This window comes from Drosophila yakuba, chromosome 3R (assembly GCF_016746365.2).
Source record: "Drosophila yakuba strain Tai18E2 chromosome 3R, Prin_Dyak_Tai18E2_2.1, whole genome shotgun sequence".
Classification (NCBI taxonomy): Eukaryota; Metazoa; Arthropoda; class Insecta; order Diptera; family Drosophilidae; genus Drosophila; species Drosophila yakuba.
In genome coordinates, this window is record NC_052530.2 from 19,883,144 (window position 1) to 19,903,679 (window position 20,536).

The following is a 20,536-nucleotide window of genomic DNA, read 5'->3' on the forward strand; positions in this document are numbered from 1 at the left end:
TCCCAGGTGCCGTTGGCCTCATTTAATTACGTGTACGGGACAAAAAATCATTAAAGGAGCTATTTCCATCTTTTCCTTTACACTATGTTTTCTACATTTTTCAAAAGTGTGGGCGTGGCTGTTTTACGCGGCTTGTGGGCGTTATAGTGGGCGTGGCAACATGGGTCAACAAATTTGCGCTGCGTCCTTGTCACTGTAATCTCTTAATCTGAACTCGAGATTATTAATCTATGTTTGAAAGTTCAAAAACGTTTTAAACTTATTTAGAAATGGTTATTTTCGTTTTGTTTTTACATATATTTTTTTAATTTGTTTATATATTGACTATTTTGTCGTAAGTTAGAATTTTTTCTCCTATAATTTTAAAAGTCTGAGCTCATTGCATTTGTTTTCCTTCTAAACGTAATTAGTAATTAGGAAAAAACATTAATAGAATTAGATAATTTGCTAAACATTTAATGGACAAACTGGTTAAATAAAAACAGGTTAAAATAACAAATGACAAATTTGAGTAAATCAAATAGAACTGTTTTTTTATAAAGAAACAATAAACTTTAAGATTCAGTTAGTCAAAAATCAATAACAGAAAATGGTTGTTTAATGGCTATTCCCATTTTGTGATTTTGGTCACCAAATTAATTTCACTGTAAATCAATTTTCTATAGCTCATGAACACTAATAAATATCGCAAAAGTCATAACAAAATATACATATATATACAAAATGAACTGCAAACATACTTTAGGTAAAAATTCATATAATTTGATACCAATATTCTTAGATGGCATCAGTGATAAAAAGGAGTATACAATTGAAAGCTAAAAATATCTTTAAAAGAATGTAATTAAATTGTATTTATTTTTCAAATGTATTTTTTCCGATTCGGTGGTCAGCAGGTGCATTTGACTGTCCCCCATGGGGGACATGCAATCTGTGCAACCGGCAAATGGAGAGGAAATGGGAGCTGGGAGGGCGAGGTATTCTAATTGGCTTTCCAGGCACGCACCTCGGATTGCTGGGCACTTGATTTTACGAGCGGATACCCGGCCGTCGATGCAAAAGAAGCCATCAAATAACTTTCAATTATGTGAGGCCCATTATGGCGAGTATTATGCGGGAAATCGTCGCGATGAGGAATTCCAACTCCTCCGACAAAGAGAACAGCGTGCCCATAAAACCAATGCCAACGTGACCCAATGGACTCAAAATGCCGGAATAGAATCAGAATCCAGAAGCGTAGTTACGGGTAGGTATGAGCACAAAGGTGAAACTTAGGTGTTCAACTTGCGCTTTCCATGACTTTGACAACAAAGCGAAATGGTCGCTAAACCTGAAGCCCAAAGCGATGGACAGAAAAAGAGCTCCGTGCGTACCTGGCATACGCAATTCAATTAGCAAAGTACCGCCGTATAAAAACCAAGCGGTGCCCGTGCGACATTTGCATAACCCGCTGAGTGGCCAACGCGTGCGCACCACCAAACCACCGAACTTGAGGACTAACCGCACCACAAAAAAGGATGAAGAGCACCGCCGCCTGTCTGATAGTCGCCCTTGCGGCGCTGTCCGCCGCCCACTCGGCGCCCACCGCAGACCAGGTGGCGCCCCAGTCCGCCACCCAACTGGCCCTGGACATGTACCACGGCTGCCTGAAGGACCTCAGCGTTTCCTGCGTGCGTCCCAAGGCCCTGCAGTGGTTCAACTCCGCCCTCCGGCAGCCGGAGGTGCGCATCACCGAGCGCCTGTCGATCGTCCGTAGCGCGGAGAGGGTCGAGTCCCGATCCCTGAACCCGGTGGAGCGCCTCTTCGACGACATTGACAGCTACCTGGGCAGCCACTCCCTGAGGATCCAGGCTCCAGAGTACTTCCGCACCTCGGAGGCCCGCTCCCTGGTGCCCGACTTCCTCATGTCGAATCCGCTCACTCAGGGTGGATTAGTTCCCCTGTCAGCTGCTAACGAAGGTTGGTATTCAAAAGACATTAAAAATATCTAAAACAGTTAAAAAAAAGGGTTGCAATTTTGAATCAATTGCATATCATGATCCGAATTCCCAATTATTTTAAGTGGCCAAGTAAATCTGTTAAGATATATGCAAATCAGCATACTAATGATATAATCTTTGCCAATTGTGATATATTCTACTTTATTCCTTTAACCCTACTCAAAGCTATATTTTTAATACGTTTCCAGGACGTGGCATGATCCGCAAGGCAGTTCTTCCGTTCCTGCTGGGTCTGAAACTAAAGACCACTGTGCTGGTGCCACTGGCTTTGGGACTCATTGCCTTGAAGACCTGGAAGGCCATGACTTTGGGCCTGCTCTCATTGGTACTGTCTGGAGCCTTGGTTATTTTCAAGATTGCCAAGCCCAAGATTGTCAACTACGAGGTGGTGCACTATCCCCACCATGTGGACCATGTGGTGCCCCATCACATTGAGCATGTGGTGCCACATCACATCGAGCATGTGGTGCCCCATCACATTGAGCACATTGTGCCGCATCACATCGATCATCATCTTGAGCACCACATCGATCACCACGTGGATCTGCCCGTGGAGCATATCGAGCACCTGGAGCACCCATCGCCCGCTTGGGATCCTCATGCCTGGGCCCGATCCTCGCAAGAGCCGCAGGATGCCCAGGACTTGGCCTACGCGGGTCAGAAGTGAACCTGAGTCTAGAGACCAAAACAACCTTACGAAATTCGGCCAAACTGCAACCTTATTTATTTCTTTCTATGTTAAGTAGTTGAAACGAACCGCTCTTGGCGTATTGTTTATTTATTTATTTATTGAAAAGTGTACAAAGCAAAGAACCATAAAAAGAACCAAACCCCCAAGGCGTTTTTCAAAGGTACTAAGTGGGAATTAGCTCTGGCGTCTTTTTGTGTAAATATTACTGTAATAAAAACATGTAAAAATTATGTGCCTAATTGAAAACTTTTTTGAAAGCTGCAACCCCTGAGCGAAGTGAGTAATTCATCCCAAAACTTTTATAATGCGCTGAGTTTTGCTTTTGGGTTGAATTTACACTGCAGATTCCATTAAATGAAATGCCACAGAATAATGAGTGCAACATCTGGGCAAAGTTGCTGATAAAAATGCCAAATAGTACTCTTGGAAAATTCAGCAGACTTTCAAGGAGTTGAAAACCGGGAGTAGAGGAAAACCAGAGAGGAGGGATCCTTAATGGAATGCACACATTTTTATATGCCACGTTGGAAACTCTTGTTTATACTAGACATACGCTTCTATAAAATAGTATTTTAGGTAAACATTGTAGATTGGTGACTTTATTCACCTTTTACTTTATATTAGCAGCTATTAATTCCTTTCTACATGTACACTGGTCAAGTTGAAGAGTGAGTGCCGTTTTCTCACTCTAACGTTAGGTATATACATTTATTCTTAACGCTAGGTATATACATTTAATTTAATCTTTCCATAAAGTTTTATGGTCAGTAACTAATAAAAATTTAACTCCATCACATTTCCTCGCTTGTAAATGTTTAATTTTGTTAACATACTTTCAGGGAATTTTATGCTTGTCGCCATGGGATACAAAATAAACTACCAGGCCAAGGGGAACAATTTATTTATTGCATTCTTTTCTTACTTGCTGCAATTCTGTCCAACCCAGAGAGAAAATCGATGGCCAGTGCTGCGGTCATATCAATTGCCAATCCCCCACCTTACGCAGGTGAGTTGGAAAGCTGCCGCAAACACACATCTCCTGGCCAAAATGTCGACGGCGATGGCGTGAAACAATGCAAAATGGCTGGGACGCCAAAAAAAAAAAAGAGAATTCAACGGCGAAAAAAAAACGAGAAATTGAAAACCAATATCAGCATGGAGCGACGACACTTCATTTATATTTAACGGCATTCACTTGGCCGCCATCGCTTGGCTATCGTTTCTACGCAACAATTTGGAATATGAAAAGTTTTCCAATTTCATTGGCTCGGAACAGAAATGCGACCAGAATGGCAAATTGTCCGCCAATGAAATGGTGAAACTTTTGACCGAGCCAGCGACACATCGCAGCAAACCGAAAAATGGCCGTGCGAGTTGCTATCAAATCAATTTTCATGGCAACAAACGCGTAATCAATGCACGAGATTCATATTTCAGCCGTATTTCGAAATTCAGCGCATGACTTTGGATTAATCGCAGCTGGATATAGCACTTTCGCTTTCGTTGAGGAAAAGCACTTTCTACTTCGTTGACATGTAGGTGGTCACTTTTTTTGGCAGCCAACCAACCAACCAAAGTCCATTGGGCCGGCTCCATTTTTCTTCCCAAATTAATAATTATTATTATTATGACTTGAGTGCCGTAATTAGTTTGCGTAATTTGGCGTGCGTCGGCTGTAGGAAATTATGTGTTCCAATACATTAATTGCTAGTTTCTGGTCAATAAACGGATTATGTGCTTGGATTACCTCCTTTTAACTAATGGAAATGGAATTTTTATTACAACGGCCCATGAATACTTCTTAAGGACCCGGTTTTACAAGAGGTTAGAAAGAAATACCTTTTAAATTTCTGCAGCTCGTACTTTTTCCGTAGAAATTTTTTATAAATAATGTTAAACAGTCTGCTTGCAGCATAGTTTCTAAAACCAGCAGTTCGTAGTCATTAAGGTGCGTTAAGTTCATTTTTTGTTTTTACTAGATCAAAAAACATTGCATCTAGGATCCAAGCTAATTACCAAATGTTAATTGGTAGCAAATTCAATCTTTAATGGTAGAGTTCACTCCCCAACTGCAGTTTTTCGATGGCACTTGAGATAACCGCAGACTGTGGAATAGCGTTCCTACACTTGGAGAAATGTGACAAACTGCTTATCTTTTCATAAAAGTATCTTAACTGAAGCACACAAACTTTTGTTTATTTGAATTTTGATGACAACCCTAAGTGTGCCATCAAATATGAATTTTGCTTCATTTATAGCTCGAAAAACAATTATGTAAAATTTTTGTAAACCAAAATTGTTAAGTTCCCATAATGAAAAATAATTTGCATACGTTCGATTAACTCTTAATGTGTTTGTTTATTATGAATTTTCCCATGAAAGTCCCATAAAATATTACAAGAGCAAAGGAAGAATATGTTATTTTAAGGAGAACATTCAAGTTACACCCCTTTTCGAAATTGAAGTACAGCAATAATAGCATTGAATATAAATATTTTCAAGTGCAGCCATTCACCCACATAGAAAACTCTTGGATGCGAGTGGCACGCGTTCGAAATAAAGCCACATTAAGTATACGACACGTGGAGCGCAGGGGCACGCACACAGGCAAAAATACATAATAAACTTGGAGCGGCTCTGTCGCGTTCGATTCATTCATGTCTTCTCCGGCCATTTCTTTTTGGCCAGCCATTCGGCAGCGAACGAGTTAAAGATCCAGTGAGTATAAAAATCGTGAACAATAGAAAAACGATTATTAAACGCATTTGTGCCAGCGCCGAGGCGAGTTGTCTGTTGACCAGCGAACCTCAATTAAAACAATCCGAACAGCAAAATGGCCAAGTTGCTCCTTGTGATCGTTGGTGTGGCGGCCCTAGTGGCGGCGGGACAGGCAGCTGGTGGCTCCAACGAGCAGCTGCAGCGGCTCATCGCCGAGGAGCGGAGCAAGTGCGCCAGTGGCCAAGACTCGATGGCCTGCATCAAAGAGCGGGCCATGCGGTTCGTGGACAACGTGATGAGCAAAGACAGCTTCCAGGTGAGCTTATAAGTACTTAATTAATTGGGGGATAAATGAAAAAGGAGATACTCTTCAAATAACTTTAACACCATTTTACAAAGTATTTTTATTGATCTTTGTTGTACTTTAAATTAATTATAGTATAATATAGTACAATTGGGCTTTAATACATCTCTTCCTGCTTGCAAATCATTTGAGGTTTATATTTTCCAAGTATAAAGTTTCTGGAAAACAACACTTATGATCTTAAATATTAGTGATATTAGTTATCAGATATAACTTAAGGCTGTCTTAAAAATAATTTGAAATGAACTCTATAAATCGATTCTATGTGCATCCATCACCAAAATAGGTTTCCAACCTGGAGGTCCGCTCCAATGGAGAGAAGACCAAGCCAATCAATGAAGCTCGTGCCAGCAGTGCCGACGGATTCTTGGACGCCATTGAGAACTATATCCGTGGACACGACGTCAGCATGGACTTGCCCTTGGCCGATGCCAAGGTCACCGTCTCGGCCCGCAACCTGGTTAACAATCAGCTGAGCTTAAACCTCCAGCTGAACGGCGACGAAGGCGATGAGGGCACTGATGTCGAAGCCAGGGGTAAGAAGGGCAACATCTTCAAGAAGGGTGGGTTCACTTTCCGCATGCCTTATTGCCACTTCAACTAGTTAGCATCTACTACAACTCGAAATGATATTGATGTTTGCAGGCAAGAAGCACCGTCTCCGCAAGCTGGCCATGCCCATCCTTGTGCTCATCCTGCTGAAGGCCATCACAGTGATCCCCATGGCCATTGGCATACTGAAGATCAAGGCATTTAACGCTCTGGCCCTGGGCTTCTTCTCCTTCATTGTCTCGGTTGGTTTGGCCATTTTCCAATTGTGCAAAAAGGTAAGCCGGCCGCCATACTAAACCGCATCTCTTCAATTGTCTTCCAGGCATTCGCTGGATGTGGTAATTAGTCAGCGTTTTGTGTGTTGGGATGATGTTGGGCGTGGAGTTCAAAGTTCGTTGCAATTAAGTGTCTTTTGTAGTGCATGTATGTATGTATAGGAAGTCGAGTGGGCGGCAGCAGCAGGGTAAGTCGAGCCAGAATCCTCGCCCACACTCTCCCGCCTCCCAACCAACCAACAAAACTGACTACCCAACCATCACTAGCATATCAAATATATACATACGTGCAACTTTGACAGAATACCAGGTTTTTAATGCCATATGTTTTGTGCCCTAGATTGCTCATGATCACCATCACACCGCCCACATCACCGCCCATGGTCCTTGGGACGGCCGTACCTTTGGCTCAATTCCTGTCCCCGTTGTTGAGCACCCCCAGAAGTTGGCCCAAACCATGGCTTACCCAGACTACGTTTAGACCACGAGGATGAACCCCCTGAGAACCCAGAGGTGCAGTTTGGAATCAGCATTGGAAGCATGGAATCATTTGTTAATTGTTAAGAATGTTCAGTGTCTTTGGGCCAACTTTCTACACTTCCTAAACTGTCCACTACATTAGACTTTACTTATAATATTTATTAATTATTTATTGAAAACAAGAGTAAGAAAGTAGAGAAGCAAACACCAAAATAAAGTAGACAAATAAATGCCTTGAATACAATAAAATCGATTTCGTTCATTTGATGAGCTAAAGGTCTAAACATCTAGGTCCGGACACTGAGTTAACCCATGGCATCTGGCCAAAAGCAGCGTGGGGTTAAAACCGCACCGCTTGAATTCCTGAACCAACAGGCCTAATTAACGTTTCCACCCCTCGGCAGCATTCTGAGAGTCTTGGCCAATTTCATGCGGCATACAATATGTATGAGCCATCGCTGGAACGGCAATTGTGTCCTAATTAGCCAAATTTAATCCGCAGCAAGAGCCGACCCACGGCAGCAAATCCAATTAAATATTCCACTCAAGTCGCGTTTGAGGCCCGGCTGAAAGAGTCGATTAAATTGATTAACTGCACATAATTTAAAAATTTTAATTTCCTCTTTTCACTTGCGCGAAAGTCGCCAGGCGTCGGATAGTGAAAGTCTTCTATACGTTTAGCTCCAGCAAAAAAGGACCAAGTGCCAATGGATCAATGGATCGGATCAGGGACACTTTCTGACAGCAAAAACCATTCGCATGAATCGATGGGTGGCCCAAATGGAAAATACAAATTCGCAATAAATCCGTGTCATGAAGGCAAGCCTCAGATTTGTCTACGCTCAAGTGCACTAGGAAGGGACATTCCATTTGGATTCCACGAATCCAAATGCCTTTATAATACTACTACTCATTTTTTCTTTGTTTGCAGAAACTTTTAAAGAAACTATAAGTCAAATAAAATTCTTGTTTCTTTATGTTTTCACAACATGAAAATTGTAATAAAATAAATAAATAAAATACATGTTTCTTAATGTTTTCACAACATGAAAATTGTTATATATTCTGTTTAAGGTAAATTATTTGCAATTAAAAGAGGTTTTGTGACTACTCCAAAAATTCTAGTGACTGCTATTTCTTGTAACAAATTAAGACTATGTTTATATTTTCTACTTGAATAAAATCCAGCAGCAAACTTTAGTTTCTAAGTGCGTTCGAATTATCCTACTTCTTTTATATAATGCATACAACTTATTAGGCTAAATGGAATACTTTTCGAGGGTCAAGCCCCAGTTTTCAATGCATGTTTGTTGTGTATGCAACAAAGTGTGAAAATTGGCATAATATAGGCATTCTTGGCCTCTGGCCCCTTGCCGTTTGGCAATTTTCTCAGAACTTAAGCCAATTTAACAGGCGAGCGAACCGATGGCGAGGGATTCCAAACACGAATCCTTGTGGTGTGGGCAGACACCTGGACAGGTGGCGCCGCTTTTATAATCGCTCCCTGCTGTTTCGGTTTGCACACCATCAAGCGTTATCATCATGACCAACATTATCATCATCAGCATAATCATCATCAGCATAATTATCATCAGCATTATCATCAGCATCGAGTTGAAGCCAAGACACGAGCTCATAGAAATTCATCGTACCGCTTAAAACATTCGAACCTTTTTTTGGCACGATCGGAGCAAAAGTGTGGCGCTTGTGAAATAAACAATTTCCTTTATCGTAGGATACGGAATGATACACATAAATGTAACATGTCGCTGATTTAAATACAGCAGAGACACCTTTTGAATTATTTAAGCTGACCATTAGGTAATCTGTGATGAATTCAAAGATTTTGGCACGCAAATACAGATGTCATGTTGTGTAATATTCTGGTGTTTTGAGAAATTGGCTAAAAATCATTCGAATAATCCCTTTTTATGGACATTTAAAATGCATATATTTGGCGTGTAATGTCTCTTTAAAAGAATCACATTTCTAATAAATGATTATCTATAATATTAACTATTATGTTTGCATAAAGTAACATTTAGTAACATTATCATCAAGATAATTTACATGCTAAATAGTGAACAGGAACACCCTTTTATGCAAATAACTTAAAAGTGTGCCACCTAAATATAAGTGGCACAGTAAAAATCGAAAATCAATTTCGTAATCTGAAGAAAAGCCAACAAAATAATAATTGAAAAAACTGCAAAATCAAAATCAAATCCAGTGGGAGTATATTCCAAGCAAAGCGTAGTTGAGTTCCGTACTGATTTCTTGTATCGAAATTTGACACAATACGCCGAACTATGTACGTGTCTTCGATTTGGCTTTCTTGTGCTCGACCGCGTAAGAGTAATGGGCCTGCATACTAATAACCCCACAAAGATATTTTCATCGAGGCGTCAATAATGCAACTTCGACTGGTGGGAGGGCCAGGTGGGCTAGGTGTCTGAGGCCGATATGGAAAGCGAGAAAGCTGGAGGGGCAACCCAGTTAACAGAGAGTGTGTAATGTCTTAGGATAGTTAATATGTTAGAAGACATATCGGGGGGCGAAAATACCATTAAGTGAATCCTTAAGGATATTTTGTTAAGAATCAATCAACTTGTGTAAGATAAATAAGATACGATAGCCATTATATTTTTAGTTTAGTTTCGCCTTCTCCACTCACTACTTGTAAAAATACCAGAATAGGTTTGGAATCAAATTAGTCCTTCTAAGCTACTATAGTTCAAAGACAACTGGTGGCATGGTACTAGAGGTACTTAATATTCGTGACACTCGCCCACAGCGTTCTGGTTTTCTTTTCACTTTTTTTTGGTGAAAAACTTTGGTCACTTGCTTTCCGTGGACTTGGCCCGTGGCTCGACTTTCGTTGCTCGTAGTGACGAGTGCCGCTGCGTTGGACTGTCCAAAAACCGAGTTGTGCACTCCATAAACCAGCACGGGTCTCTTTGACGCTCTGGGGGAGCGGCAGTATAAAACCCGAACCAATCGGCGAATCATCCAACATTGTCGCCGCATCGACTCCACAGTGAACACTACGCGCTCTGGTAGTGTTAATAATATTTAATTGTAAATTGTTCGATTGGAAACATAATGGCTTTCCGCTCCACGTCCTTGCTCGCGTTTGGCTGTGCGCTGCTACTGGTGGTGGCCACCACATCCGTGTCCGGAGCTGCCATTGAGAACGCGGTGACCCCGCGGATCCACAGCTCCGACGAGCTGATCTCGACCATTGTGGATAAGTGCTTCCATGCCAATGCCATGCATTGCCTGAAGGAGAAGGTGCTCACCTACCTGGACACGGTGGCCAATGTGGAGGAGGAGGTCAGCGGACGCGCCCTAGGCGACGATGTCATCGATAAGGTCATTGTTGACCGACTGGGTCGTATTCTGAACACCAACGAGATGAGGTTGCAGCTGCCACAGACCTTCTTCGCTGGGTCCGTGGTTACCTATCGCTCGGATCGCGGCTTTGATCTGGAGTTGCCCAAGGATGAGGGTCAGTAGTCATGCTAAAGTCACCCTGACATCTATCTGTAAATTCTATGTAAATCCTTTAGGTCGCGCCGAGAAGAAGAACAAGGACAAGCTGTTCCTGCCCCTCTTACTGCTGATGAAGTTCAAGTTGAAGGTGATCATGCCCATCCTGCTGGCTTTGATCGGTCTGAAGGCCACCAAGGCTCTGATTCTGTCCAAGATCGCCATCAAGTTGGTGCTGGGCTTCCTGATCTACAACCTCATCCAGAAGTTGGGTGGTATGAAAATGAACATGGTGCCCATGCCCGCTCCAGTTCCGGCCAGCGAATACGGAGTGCCCAGCACCACCGCCTCCTCCTACGATCCCAGCAGCTGGGAGCCCATGAGCGGAGGTCCCTACGCCCGTTGGGACTCGCAGAACCTAGCCTACAGCTCCTACCACCCTAGCAGCTCGTCCTCTTACTCCTCTGGATCCTCTTCGGGATCCTCGGGCTCTTCGTCCAGCTACAGCTCGTCCTCTTAAACAGGGCAAGTCATGGGCTCAATTGTAAATACCAAGGAAATTTGCGATCCTTCCTGCGAAGGATTGCTATCAGTCACACAGACCAAATGGAAACGGAACCTGCCCCAGGCCATAATTGTAGTCGCTAAGGTTAGGAACGCGAGTGTTTTAGCCATTCTTCAGCACTAATCCCAACATACCCACGTAGCCTGATTCTCCCCTCTTCATAACTTCTTTCTCATCGAACCTTCGTCTTTTTGCCTTCGTTACTTTGTCACAAGTCGGCCAAAAACCAAACTGAATTGAATTAATATTTATTTAATTTATTAAAAATGCAAAAATTGAAAACATGCATCGAAGTTCTTAACTACGGAATTTCTTGGGGTGTGTTTGGGTAAGGTTAATATTATCTTTTTCAGATACGAACATGCAAGTGGTTTATAGTTTTCATTTATGAATTAACTCCCGACAGCCAGGACATTGGTCAGTTGGTTGGTATATAATAGGATTTAAAATTAATAAATTTAACTTATGTAGTGTTCTAGGAACTGCCATGTTAATGAGTCAGCGGCACGTACATGGCTTAATAGCATGTCAACTAAACGAGGTACTAACTGATATGTTTTCACAGGCCGCCAGCACGCAATTGCTGTGGGTTTTAGTGTTCTACGACACGAGTATTTATTTTTGTGAAGTTGTACCAAACTGCAAAATGCATAAACTTAATGGAACTGACATCTGTGTTTGCTGCTTAATTGACCATGCAGAAAACATCTGTTAGATACAATAGGTATTTAAAGCCGGCAAGCCACCGATTTCAAGTCAGTAAAAGACTTGCTACACAATGTTGGCCAGCATATGGATCCTACTTGTCATGAGACTCGCGCCAAGCCTGAGCCTCAAATCAAACAGAGGACTTCATCAGTCGGATACGGAAGTGAGCAAGATAATGAGGTCCCTAGATGTGATACCAGATGTAATACACATCGGACCGCAGGAGTTTCTTAATGTGAGTAAAGCAAAATCACTTAAATATAGAAAATGATCTTATAACGAAATAATGTATAAAAACTTTTAAGAAACGTAGATCAATCAAAAAAAGTAAATGTTTATTTAAGAGATAATTGTCCGGCATTTAGGAATGTCTGCTTAACTTTAGTTCAACCAAAGAAAGATGTGTCAATTTTATTTCTAGAAAACTATTTTAATTGCCAATATAGTATAATATAATATAACTTATTATGAAATTGAACATCTATTCCTGTGTCTGCCACAATAGGTAACATACCATGGACGTGTAGCAGCACATTGTGGAAAGCTACTGGACCCCATGCAAGTGCGCGATGAACCATCAGTGAAATGGCCCTCGGCACCGGAAAACTACTACGCCCTACTGTTGGTGGATCCGGACGTACCCAACGTCATAACACCCACGCACCGGGAGTTCCTGCACTGGATGGTGCTCAACATACCCGGCAATCTATTGGCCCTTGGCGATGTGCGCGTGGGTTACATGGGCGCCACTCCGCTGAAGGGAACCGGAACCCATCGGCTCGTCTTTCTGCTCTACAAGCAGCGGGATTACACCAAGTTTGACTTTCCGAAACTGCCGAAACACTCGGTTAAGGGACGCAGTGGATTTGAGACTAAGAGGTTCGCTAAGAAATATAAATTTGGGCATCCGGTTGCTGGGAACTTCTTTACATCCCAATGGAGCCACGATGTCCCATCCCTTATTAAAGTCATATCACACAATGCCCGTCAAGCCGCACTCTTTTAAATTCACAGGCTAGCTTCCCATTAAAATAATGCCAAATATAACTCAGAATAACATATTAAAAGTATGTCCTACTATTATTGTTAGTTCCAGTACAATTATATGGATATTAAGATCAGAATATTTGGACAAAAGCCTGTCCATTATGCACCATATGAATTATTATTTGATTTAATGATTTTATGAGTTTTAAAGCGACTATTGGTCTATTCTTAGAACTATCACCCCAGAAATATTTGAGTTAAACGTCGGCGTAAAATGAGCTTTAAAATACTTTCGAAACCTTGACATCTCAAATTTTATTTTAGTTGTTTCCCACTAAGCTATAAAAATGTCCGAATCCACTGTGTGCTTTTCTAAGCACAAGATCGTGCCGGATATTTTGAAGACGTGTCCCACAAATTTGCTGACGGTAAGCGGATCCAAATAGCGCCCATAATCGGTCATGCCATTTTGTTGTTCCAGGTGACTTATAGTGGTGGACAGGTGGTGGATATAGGCAGTGAGTTGACACCCACGCAGGTGCAGAACCAGCCAAAGGTGGAATGGGATGCAGATCCCAATGCCCTGTACACGCTTATCCTTACCGATCCGGATGCGCCCAGCCGAAAAGAGCCCAAGTTCCGGGAGTGGCACCACTGGCTGGTGGTCAATATACCAGGGAATCAAGTTGATAACGGCGTGGTTTTGACCGCCTATGTGGGTGCAGGTCCACCCCAAGGCACAGGGCTCCATCGTTACGTCTTCTTGGTCTACAAACAGCCCCAAAAGCTCACTTGCAACGAACCCAAAATCCCAAAAACGAGCGGCGACAAGCGAGCCAATTTCAGCACCTCCAAGTTCATGAGCAAATATAAGCTGGGGGATCCCATTGCTGGGAACTTTTTCCAGGCACAGTGGGACGACTATGTGCCCAAGTTATACAAACAACTATCTGGCAAGAAGTAGTAGTAGCTTCCTTTCATAATTGACTTGCATTGTTTCTTTTTTGCCAAATCCCCATAAAGCATTCTGTACGGAATAATAATTATTTAGAAAAATATAAATTAACAATAAATATATTTAGAAAAATATAAATTAACAATAAATATATAAGAAAAACCGGAATTTTTTCCTAAAAAATTCGAAATGTATACATGTATACATCTTAATCAAATACAGTCATTATAACTCACCAATTACCAACTAGTATAATTTGCCAAATGAAATTGCTAGAATTGAATTAACAAAGATAACTTTAATTACTGTCTACTACTAGGCATATTATTTCCCAGCTGTTTATAAAACAAAAAGCTTTGAGCTTCGCTTTCAAAGTATGGCATCATGGCAAACTGGTTTCAGTCGCTCACAGACCTCGTTCGAAAACGGAACACCTTGATATTGGCTTGCCCAAGTTCTTATCGTATCTTATCGAATACACTTTCTACAAAGATGATGCTAGTTCTATTGGCATCGGTGGGCTGCCTACTGGCAGTGCAAGCTGGCTCCGTGGAGGAGGCTTTCAGATCCCATCAGGTGGTTCCCGACGTTATTCCCGAGCCTCCAAACCTGTTATTAAAGGTGGGTCCACTAAAAAAACACTCTAAAACCATCGATGTACATAGAAAAGGAATAAATGGTTTTAATAAATTGGATCCGAACAGTATTTACTCAACTAAGTGCTTGCAGACCTGGTCGAAATGTTTCTGTACACATTTTGATCACCCTAGTTTTATAAAAATATCTCGTCACAACTTCATGATCAAAGGTCACATAGAAACTATTTAACTACGGTAGCTTATATTATTTTAAAATTTTTACTAAAGTTTAATAATTCTGTGTGGGCATTAGTTAATGTAAATTGAATAATAAACTTCCAAATCTTTCCTATTCAAGGTCGTGTACAGCAACAACCTGGTGGCCAAGGATGGATTGGAGCTAACACCCACGCAGGTTAAAGATCAGCCGATCGTGGAGTGGGACGCACAGCCCGGGGAGTTCTACACCCTCATCATGACCGATCCGGATGCGCCCAGCCGAGCGGAGCCAAAGTTTCGTGAATTCAAGCACTGGATCCTGGCCAACATTCACGGCAACGACTTGGAAAGTGGTGATGCCATCGCCGAGTACATTGGCTCCGGCCCACCACAGGGTACGGGTCTGCATCGCTACGTCTTTCTGCTGTACAAGCAGTCCGGCAAACTTGAGTTCGATGAGGAGCGCGTGAGCAAGAGATCCCGCAAGGATCGCCCCAAGTTCAGCGCCGCCAAGTTCGCCAAAAAGCACGAGCTGGGCAATCCCATTGCTGGAACTTTCTACCAAGCCCAATACGACGACTATGTTCCAAAACTGCACAAGCAACTTTCGGAGAATTGATTCGGGTTTTTGTGGGTCTCTTAAGGCGTCTTTATAATTTGAAGACTATATGAAAAGCCTATATAAAAACAATGTAAATCAGAATATAAGAAATCAAGCCTACTTTTCACAGCGTGTACTTTTCTTATACAAATTTTTAATTGGAATATTACATTAATTTCCCAACCATTAATTTCAATTAGCATGGAAATGTAATTAAAATTTGCTTCGTAAATTATGAGTCGTAATTAAAGCTCACGCTCTCAATTCATCCATCATTTTGGCCACACAACTTATTTTCTTGATGAAGGGATTTGATTTTTGGATTTATTGACTGAAATTGGTGGTTATTGGTTGCTGTACGCTACGCTATGGTATCCTACTTTCCGGCCGCCGTGGCCAATGGATTCCTGAGAACAAGGATGACCGAATCGCCTCGCAGAAACATCTTCGATATGAACCGATCCTTATTCACGGGCTTCACTTTCTTTTTGCCCTTCCCGGTCCGTGGCAGCTCTGTCCACATCTCCTTGACGTTTTCCAGGACCATGTTGCAGTGCCGATCGAAGGCCTTTACCCTGCCCAGAAGCTTCTTGTTGTTGCGGCAGTTGATGAGCACCTGGGTGTTGTTCTTCACGGACTGCGTGAGCACGGACAGCGGCCCGGTGTTGAACTCCTCCTCTTCCTGGCGGGCCAGCTCCTCCGGGGTCAGTTCCGACTTTGGCTTCACAAGGGCCCTGCAGAAAACACAGTATATTAATATTACACTAACAACTCGAGCGTGGTGCTAACAATGCCAAATGCCGCACATGGCGCTTCCCGTTATTCCATTTCCGATGGTTGGTCACATCTTCTCTGGCATACTTACATGGCGAATTATACTTATGGCTGGTTAAATGCGGTTGAAAGTCTTTTTGTTTCGCTTTTTAGTTTGTTTTTTGCGTTAATTGTCGGCAAAAACGCTCAGCGCGGCTTCGTTTTCGCGCAGTGTTACCAGATCTTTAAACAGCCGCATACGGAATGCGGACCATCACTAAATCACGAGCTACATATCGGCTTTTGGCTATCGCTCAAAATAAATAAGCGATTTTTTTACAAAATCGAGTTCTAATTTGCTTTTTGCGTGAAGCGCGGTTACTTCAAATTAAATGTTCGATGTGAGAAGTTTTTAGATCATAAAACATTGTTGTAGTCTAAAGTTTAACAATATTGTGAAAAGATAATAACCCATTTAATATTATGAGTAATATTTTTCAGTGCGCCAGCCCTGGTCACACTGCCTGGCACGAGTTGCGAATTTGGAGGAATTTATTTTGAAAACAAAAGTAACGAATGGAACCCGTAAAAGCGAAGATGACCACTACTGACCAGGCAAAGGACCCTTTAGCCACCACTTGCTCCTACTGGGTACCACGCAAAAAGCGCCGCTGCAAGATGACTGCAAACAAGGACAGTCAGTTTTGTGGAGCCCATGCTCCACCGACAGCCACCACATCAACTTCCAATGAAAAGTCTGGAGAAGATGCCTTCCAGGAACGTATTCCCTGCCCGCTTGATCACAAACATACGGTGTTTAAAAGAAAACTGGCCAAACACTTGACCATTTGCAATGCCAGGGATCAAGAAAGTTCTATGCCCTACATTGTTAAAGGAGTCAATTCTGGAGAAGATCTAAAGGAAACCGACGAGAAGTTGGACAAATTCAATCAAATAAAAATGCACGAGCTGGCGGATGAAGAGTTCTATAGTTTGATCGACAAAGTTAAAGAGCTGTATGACAAACACATCAATTCCAGCATACAGGAGCTGCAGCTGTCGCACGAATCCCTAAAAGAGGAACTTAATCGCAAGGATTACGGCCAGGAAACGCTACGCCAGCTCACCCAAGCCTCTAGCTTGCTGGGCATCCTGGAAAACGATCACCAGCTGACGGATGTCACAAGCTACGTTGAATTCGGAGCCGGAAAGGGCCAATTGGCTTACTACTTGGCCACCGCATTGCAGGATCAGCAGTTGAGCCAGTCACAGGTGGTCCTCATCGATCGAATGTCCCTGCGGCACAAAAAGGATAACAAGTTGGCCAACAAGGAGGTGGTGCAACGTATCCGTGCTGACATCGCTGATCTTAAGCTTTCTGCTTTGCCAGAACTAAAGAAAACCCAACGAACGGTGGCTATTTCAAAGCATCTCTGTGGAGCAGCTACGGATTTGACCCTGAGATGTCTGCTCAGTGATGAGAATGCCAGTTCGGACTACGTGCTCATTGCCCTGTGTTGCCATCATCGCTGCTCGTGGCGCTCTTATGTGGGACGCAAGTTTCTTCAGGAAGCTGGAATTGGACCACGCGAGTTCGCTATCCTAACCAAAATGGTCAGTTGGGCGGTTTGTGGCACGGGCTTAAGTCGCGAGCGGCGCAAGGCCATGGAAACTGCTGCCTTTCCGCCCACCGAGACGAATACGCAGCGATTAAATCGCCAAGAGCGCGAACAAATTGGCCAACAGTGCAAGCGGGTTCTGGATTATGGACGACTGGAGTACCTGCGATCCCACGGATACCAAGCAGAGCTTAAGTTCTATGTTTCCAGGGATGTTACTTTGGAGAATGTGGTTCTGCTGGCCAGACCAAGCAGCTCTAAGCTCGAGTGCCAAAATAAATGCAGTTGACTTTATTTAAAATGTGTCTCTTCCTTCTTTCAACTTTGGAGTCTGCACGCATAATCTAACTGCCAGTTATAGGAACTATTCTGTTTAATAGTTAGATCCTCTGAGCATTTTAAGAAAGAAATCTGAATGGAATTAGGCAGTTTTCCTGGACGATTGCCCGAAATGGTCGTCTAATGAAATTTTGAGATCTTTCGAGTGACTTATACAATCTATCATCGGTCCGCATCTTAGCTCATATGTTTGCTAAGATAAGCCTCTTGGTCTGAAAAGAAGATCTAAATGGTTCGATGCCTTAACTCATTACCCGATATAACCCTCAGTTTCAAATTTAACCACTATTATTGACCACTATTAACCTAGGATTTACTAAAAGCTGCAACAAACGTCTAATTAAACAGTTTTCCAAACTTGCTCGAGAATTTCCGAAATAAGAACTCCAGTGAGGCAGCTCCAAGCCCAACCCCCAAGAACGTCTTTGGTGTTTACCCCGAATGTCAGGACAAAAGGACCTCAACGCGGACACCTCGAGTGGCGAGCGCACGTCCAATCACAGAGCAAAACAATAATTGTTTACAAATTGTTAACACGGTCCGCAATAGTAGTAGATGATTGTCACTTTTGACGCGCCACGCCCCCTGCCAGGGGCGTCTCGGGCAAATAGAAATCCTCAATTCACGCTTTGGCACAAGGCACTAATACACTGGCAAAAATTTCGGATTTTACATCTTAATTCTTAATGTTATGAAATATAACTAAAATTCGTTGTGTGACAATTCTGTTTAATTGTTATTAAAAACTCTTTGTATTCTATATTATATAGATATGTTAATTAGTTTAAATAGCATTATATACGCTTTTAGTAAAATTTCTCTTTAAGGAATGGTTCCCTCGGGTGATAGGATTATAAATTTAAGACCCATGTTTTTGCTCTGTGTAACTGGTTTGCATATCATTTGCGGCTGTAGCTCATCCAGGTGGCATATAAAACCGCCAATATTCAGGAGGAGCTGATTCAGTCGGCGGCGAATCTCGATTGGCGGCAGTGGGTGCTATCCGGTGAGCATGTCGAACTTCAGTGCCTGCGCAGTGTGCGGCGATCAGAGCTCCGGGAAGCACTACGGCGTGGCCTGCTGCGATGGCTGCTCGTGCTTTTTCAAGCGGAGCGTACGGCGCGGCAGTACCTACGCCTGCATCGCTCTGGCCGGGAACTGTGTGGTGGACAAGGCACGAAGGAACTGGTGCCCTTCCTGCCGCTTCCAGCGATGCCTGGTCGTCGGAATGAACGCAGCCGCTGTTCAGGAGGAGCGCGGTCCGCGCAACCAGCAGGTGGCTCTGTACCGCAGTGCCCGAAGACATGCTCCACTAACTCAGCCCGCGCCATCCCAGACGCCCCACACCCAGGCGCTGCACTTCCAGATCCTTGCCCAGATCCTCGTCACGTGCCTACGACAGGCGAAGGCCAACGAGCAATTCGCACTCCTAGATCGCTGTCAGCAGGACGCCATCCTGCAGGTGGTATGGAGCGAGATCTTCGTACTGCGAGCGTCCCACTGGTCGCTGGACATCAGTGCCATGATCGAGGGCTGCGGCGATGAGCAGCTCAAGCGACTCATCTTCGAGGCCCACCAACTGAGGGCTGATGTCTTGGAACTAAATTTTTTGGAGTCCCTAATCTTGTGCAGAAAAGGTAAACTGTTAAGCCCGCAAAACAGCTTAATTGTTTATATGGCTTAAATGTTTCTTACAGACTTGGCCATCAGTCCGGAGTATGCCGTTGTCCTGGTAAGCCACTCCAATGCCGCCTTGATCTCCTTGGCCCGTTACACCCTACAGCAATCCAACTACATGCGCTTCGGACAACTCCTCCTTGGCCTCCGGCAGCTCAGCTTGAAGCGCTTCGACTGCGCGCTATCCTGTATGTTTCGCACCGTGGTCAGGGACATCTTGAAATCCCTATAGGCTCCAGTCTATTTTACCCCCTAAAAATTGAACAAAATCATAGTATTAAAGAGAGAACAGAAGGACAGTTTTATTGTTCGCAAAAATATAACCATCTGAATAAAAAAATGCAATCCTTATTCACATTTCTGCGTTGATACGCTTTTTTAAGAGCATTATGAAAATTGTGGGTAATACAAATGTTTGGTAAAATTTGAATTAGTATGTGTTAAAAATTCCTTTTTATTTTTTAATCTTTTTCTACGTTGTAGAAAAGGTTTTATCTTGTGCTACAGAAAGATATGGTCCATAGCTACTGGGGTTTTCGGCCGGACTTTTTCAATATTTACTTAAGTTTTAAGTTACAAAATTATTTACAATTATTTACAATATATATACAGTGGTTAAGAATTAAGGGTTTAGAGAAATTAGATACTATGAAGGAATATTTACAGAAGATGGATTAGGTGTTTTTTTTTTAGAATTTTGTATGGAGATATTAAAGTTGCTTGTAAGGTTTCATTTTGTGTTGCTGGTTCTATGTGTTTGGAGGATGATGCAATCGTCTAGGATGTGGGAAATTGATATGGTATCAGCGTGGGAGAAGCTTATGGGTCAGTCTGTTGGGTTCTCCTAGACGTCGTCTTATGATTTTTTTGAGATCTCTTCTAGGTACATATATCACAGGTTTAAGAGTGTTTGCTATGATCGGTTACGTTTTCGTAACCATTGTGACCCATTAGTCACAGGGGGAT

At 42.7% G+C, this 20,536-nt stretch overlaps 9 protein-coding genes across 10 annotated transcripts; 8 read left to right on the forward strand and 1 right to left on the reverse strand.

Moving 5' to 3' along the window:
* The first annotated feature begins 1,446 nt into the window (after positions 1-1,446).
* On the forward strand, positions 1,447-2,837 carry LOC6537596. The gene is made up of 2 exons (XM_002098106.3): positions 1,447-1,959; positions 2,189-2,837. The coding sequence occupies exons 1-2, from the start codon at positions 1,518-1,520 to the stop codon at positions 2,665-2,667; spliced, it is 921 nt and encodes a 306-aa protein (XP_002098142.1). The 5' UTR covers positions 1,447-1,517; the 3' UTR covers positions 2,668-2,837.
* A 2,613-nt stretch (positions 2,838-5,450) lies between these two features.
* LOC6537597 lies at positions 5,451-7,329 on the forward strand. 2 transcript variants are annotated; one of them, XM_002098107.3, is made up of 4 exons: positions 5,451-5,725; positions 6,060-6,336; positions 6,419-6,600; positions 6,941-7,329. In XM_002098107.3, exons 1-4 carry the CDS (start codon positions 5,525-5,527, stop codon positions 7,079-7,081), a joined length of 801 nt encoding a protein of 266 aa, XP_002098143.1. In that variant the 5' UTR covers positions 5,451-5,524; the 3' UTR covers positions 7,082-7,329. The 2 variants fall into 2 exon arrangements, with proteins under 2 accessions (XP_002098143.1, XP_015048424.1); XM_015192938.2 differs by having other exon boundaries at positions 6,060-6,309.
* A 2,757-nt stretch (positions 7,330-10,086) lies between these two features.
* Positions 10,087-11,416, forward strand: LOC6537598. The gene is made up of 2 exons (XM_002098108.4): positions 10,087-10,588; positions 10,650-11,416. The coding sequence occupies exons 1-2, from the start codon at positions 10,183-10,185 to the stop codon at positions 11,087-11,089; spliced, it is 846 nt and encodes a 281-aa protein (XP_002098144.1). The 5' UTR covers positions 10,087-10,182; the 3' UTR covers positions 11,090-11,416.
* A 468-nt stretch (positions 11,417-11,884) lies between these two features.
* Positions 11,885-12,909, forward strand: LOC6537599 (putative odorant-binding protein A5). Its single transcript, XM_002098109.4, has 2 exons — positions 11,885-12,077; positions 12,348-12,909. The coding sequence occupies exons 1-2, from the start codon at positions 11,913-11,915 to the stop codon at positions 12,846-12,848; spliced, it is 666 nt and encodes a 221-aa protein (XP_002098145.1). The 5' UTR covers positions 11,885-11,912; the 3' UTR covers positions 12,849-12,909.
* A 167-nt stretch (positions 12,910-13,076) lies between these two features.
* On the forward strand, positions 13,077-13,886 carry LOC6537600 (protein D2). The gene is made up of 2 exons (XM_002098110.4): positions 13,077-13,257; positions 13,311-13,886. The coding sequence occupies exons 1-2, from the start codon at positions 13,177-13,179 to the stop codon at positions 13,791-13,793; spliced, it is 564 nt and encodes a 187-aa protein (XP_002098146.1). The 5' UTR covers positions 13,077-13,176; the 3' UTR covers positions 13,794-13,886.
* Positions 13,887-14,176: 290 nt separating this feature from the next.
* LOC6537601 (protein D2) lies at positions 14,177-15,302 on the forward strand. The gene is made up of 2 exons (XM_002098111.4): positions 14,177-14,405; positions 14,721-15,302. The coding sequence occupies exons 1-2, from the start codon at positions 14,277-14,279 to the stop codon at positions 15,198-15,200; spliced, it is 609 nt and encodes a 202-aa protein (XP_002098147.1). The 5' UTR covers positions 14,177-14,276; the 3' UTR covers positions 15,201-15,302.
* Positions 15,303-15,475: 173 nt separating this feature from the next.
* LOC6537602 (probable small nuclear ribonucleoprotein Sm D2) lies at positions 15,476-16,206 on the reverse strand. Its single transcript, XM_002098112.3, has 2 exons — positions 16,048-16,206; positions 15,476-15,916 (listed from the first exon to the last, which is right to left on the reverse strand). Coding segments are annotated over exons 1-2 (360 nt in total). The 5' UTR covers positions 16,050-16,206; the 3' UTR covers positions 15,476-15,558.
* Positions 16,207-16,412: 206 nt separating this feature from the next.
* LOC6537603 (tRNA:m(4)X modification enzyme TRM13 homolog) lies at positions 16,413-17,848 on the forward strand. Its single transcript, XM_002098113.4, has one exon. It carries the CDS (start codon positions 16,512-16,514, stop codon positions 17,841-17,843), a length of 1,332 nt encoding a protein of 443 aa, XP_002098149.2. The 5' UTR covers positions 16,413-16,511; the 3' UTR covers positions 17,844-17,848.
* Positions 17,849-17,859: 11 nt separating this feature from the next.
* On the forward strand, positions 17,860-19,927 carry LOC6537604 (nuclear receptor subfamily 2 group E member 1). The gene is made up of 2 exons (XM_002098114.3): positions 17,860-19,530; positions 19,591-19,927. Exons 1-2 carry the CDS (start codon positions 18,906-18,908, stop codon positions 19,800-19,802), a joined length of 837 nt encoding a protein of 278 aa, XP_002098150.1. The 5' UTR covers positions 17,860-18,905; the 3' UTR covers positions 19,803-19,927.
* The last annotated feature ends 609 nt before the right edge of the window (positions 19,928-20,536 follow it).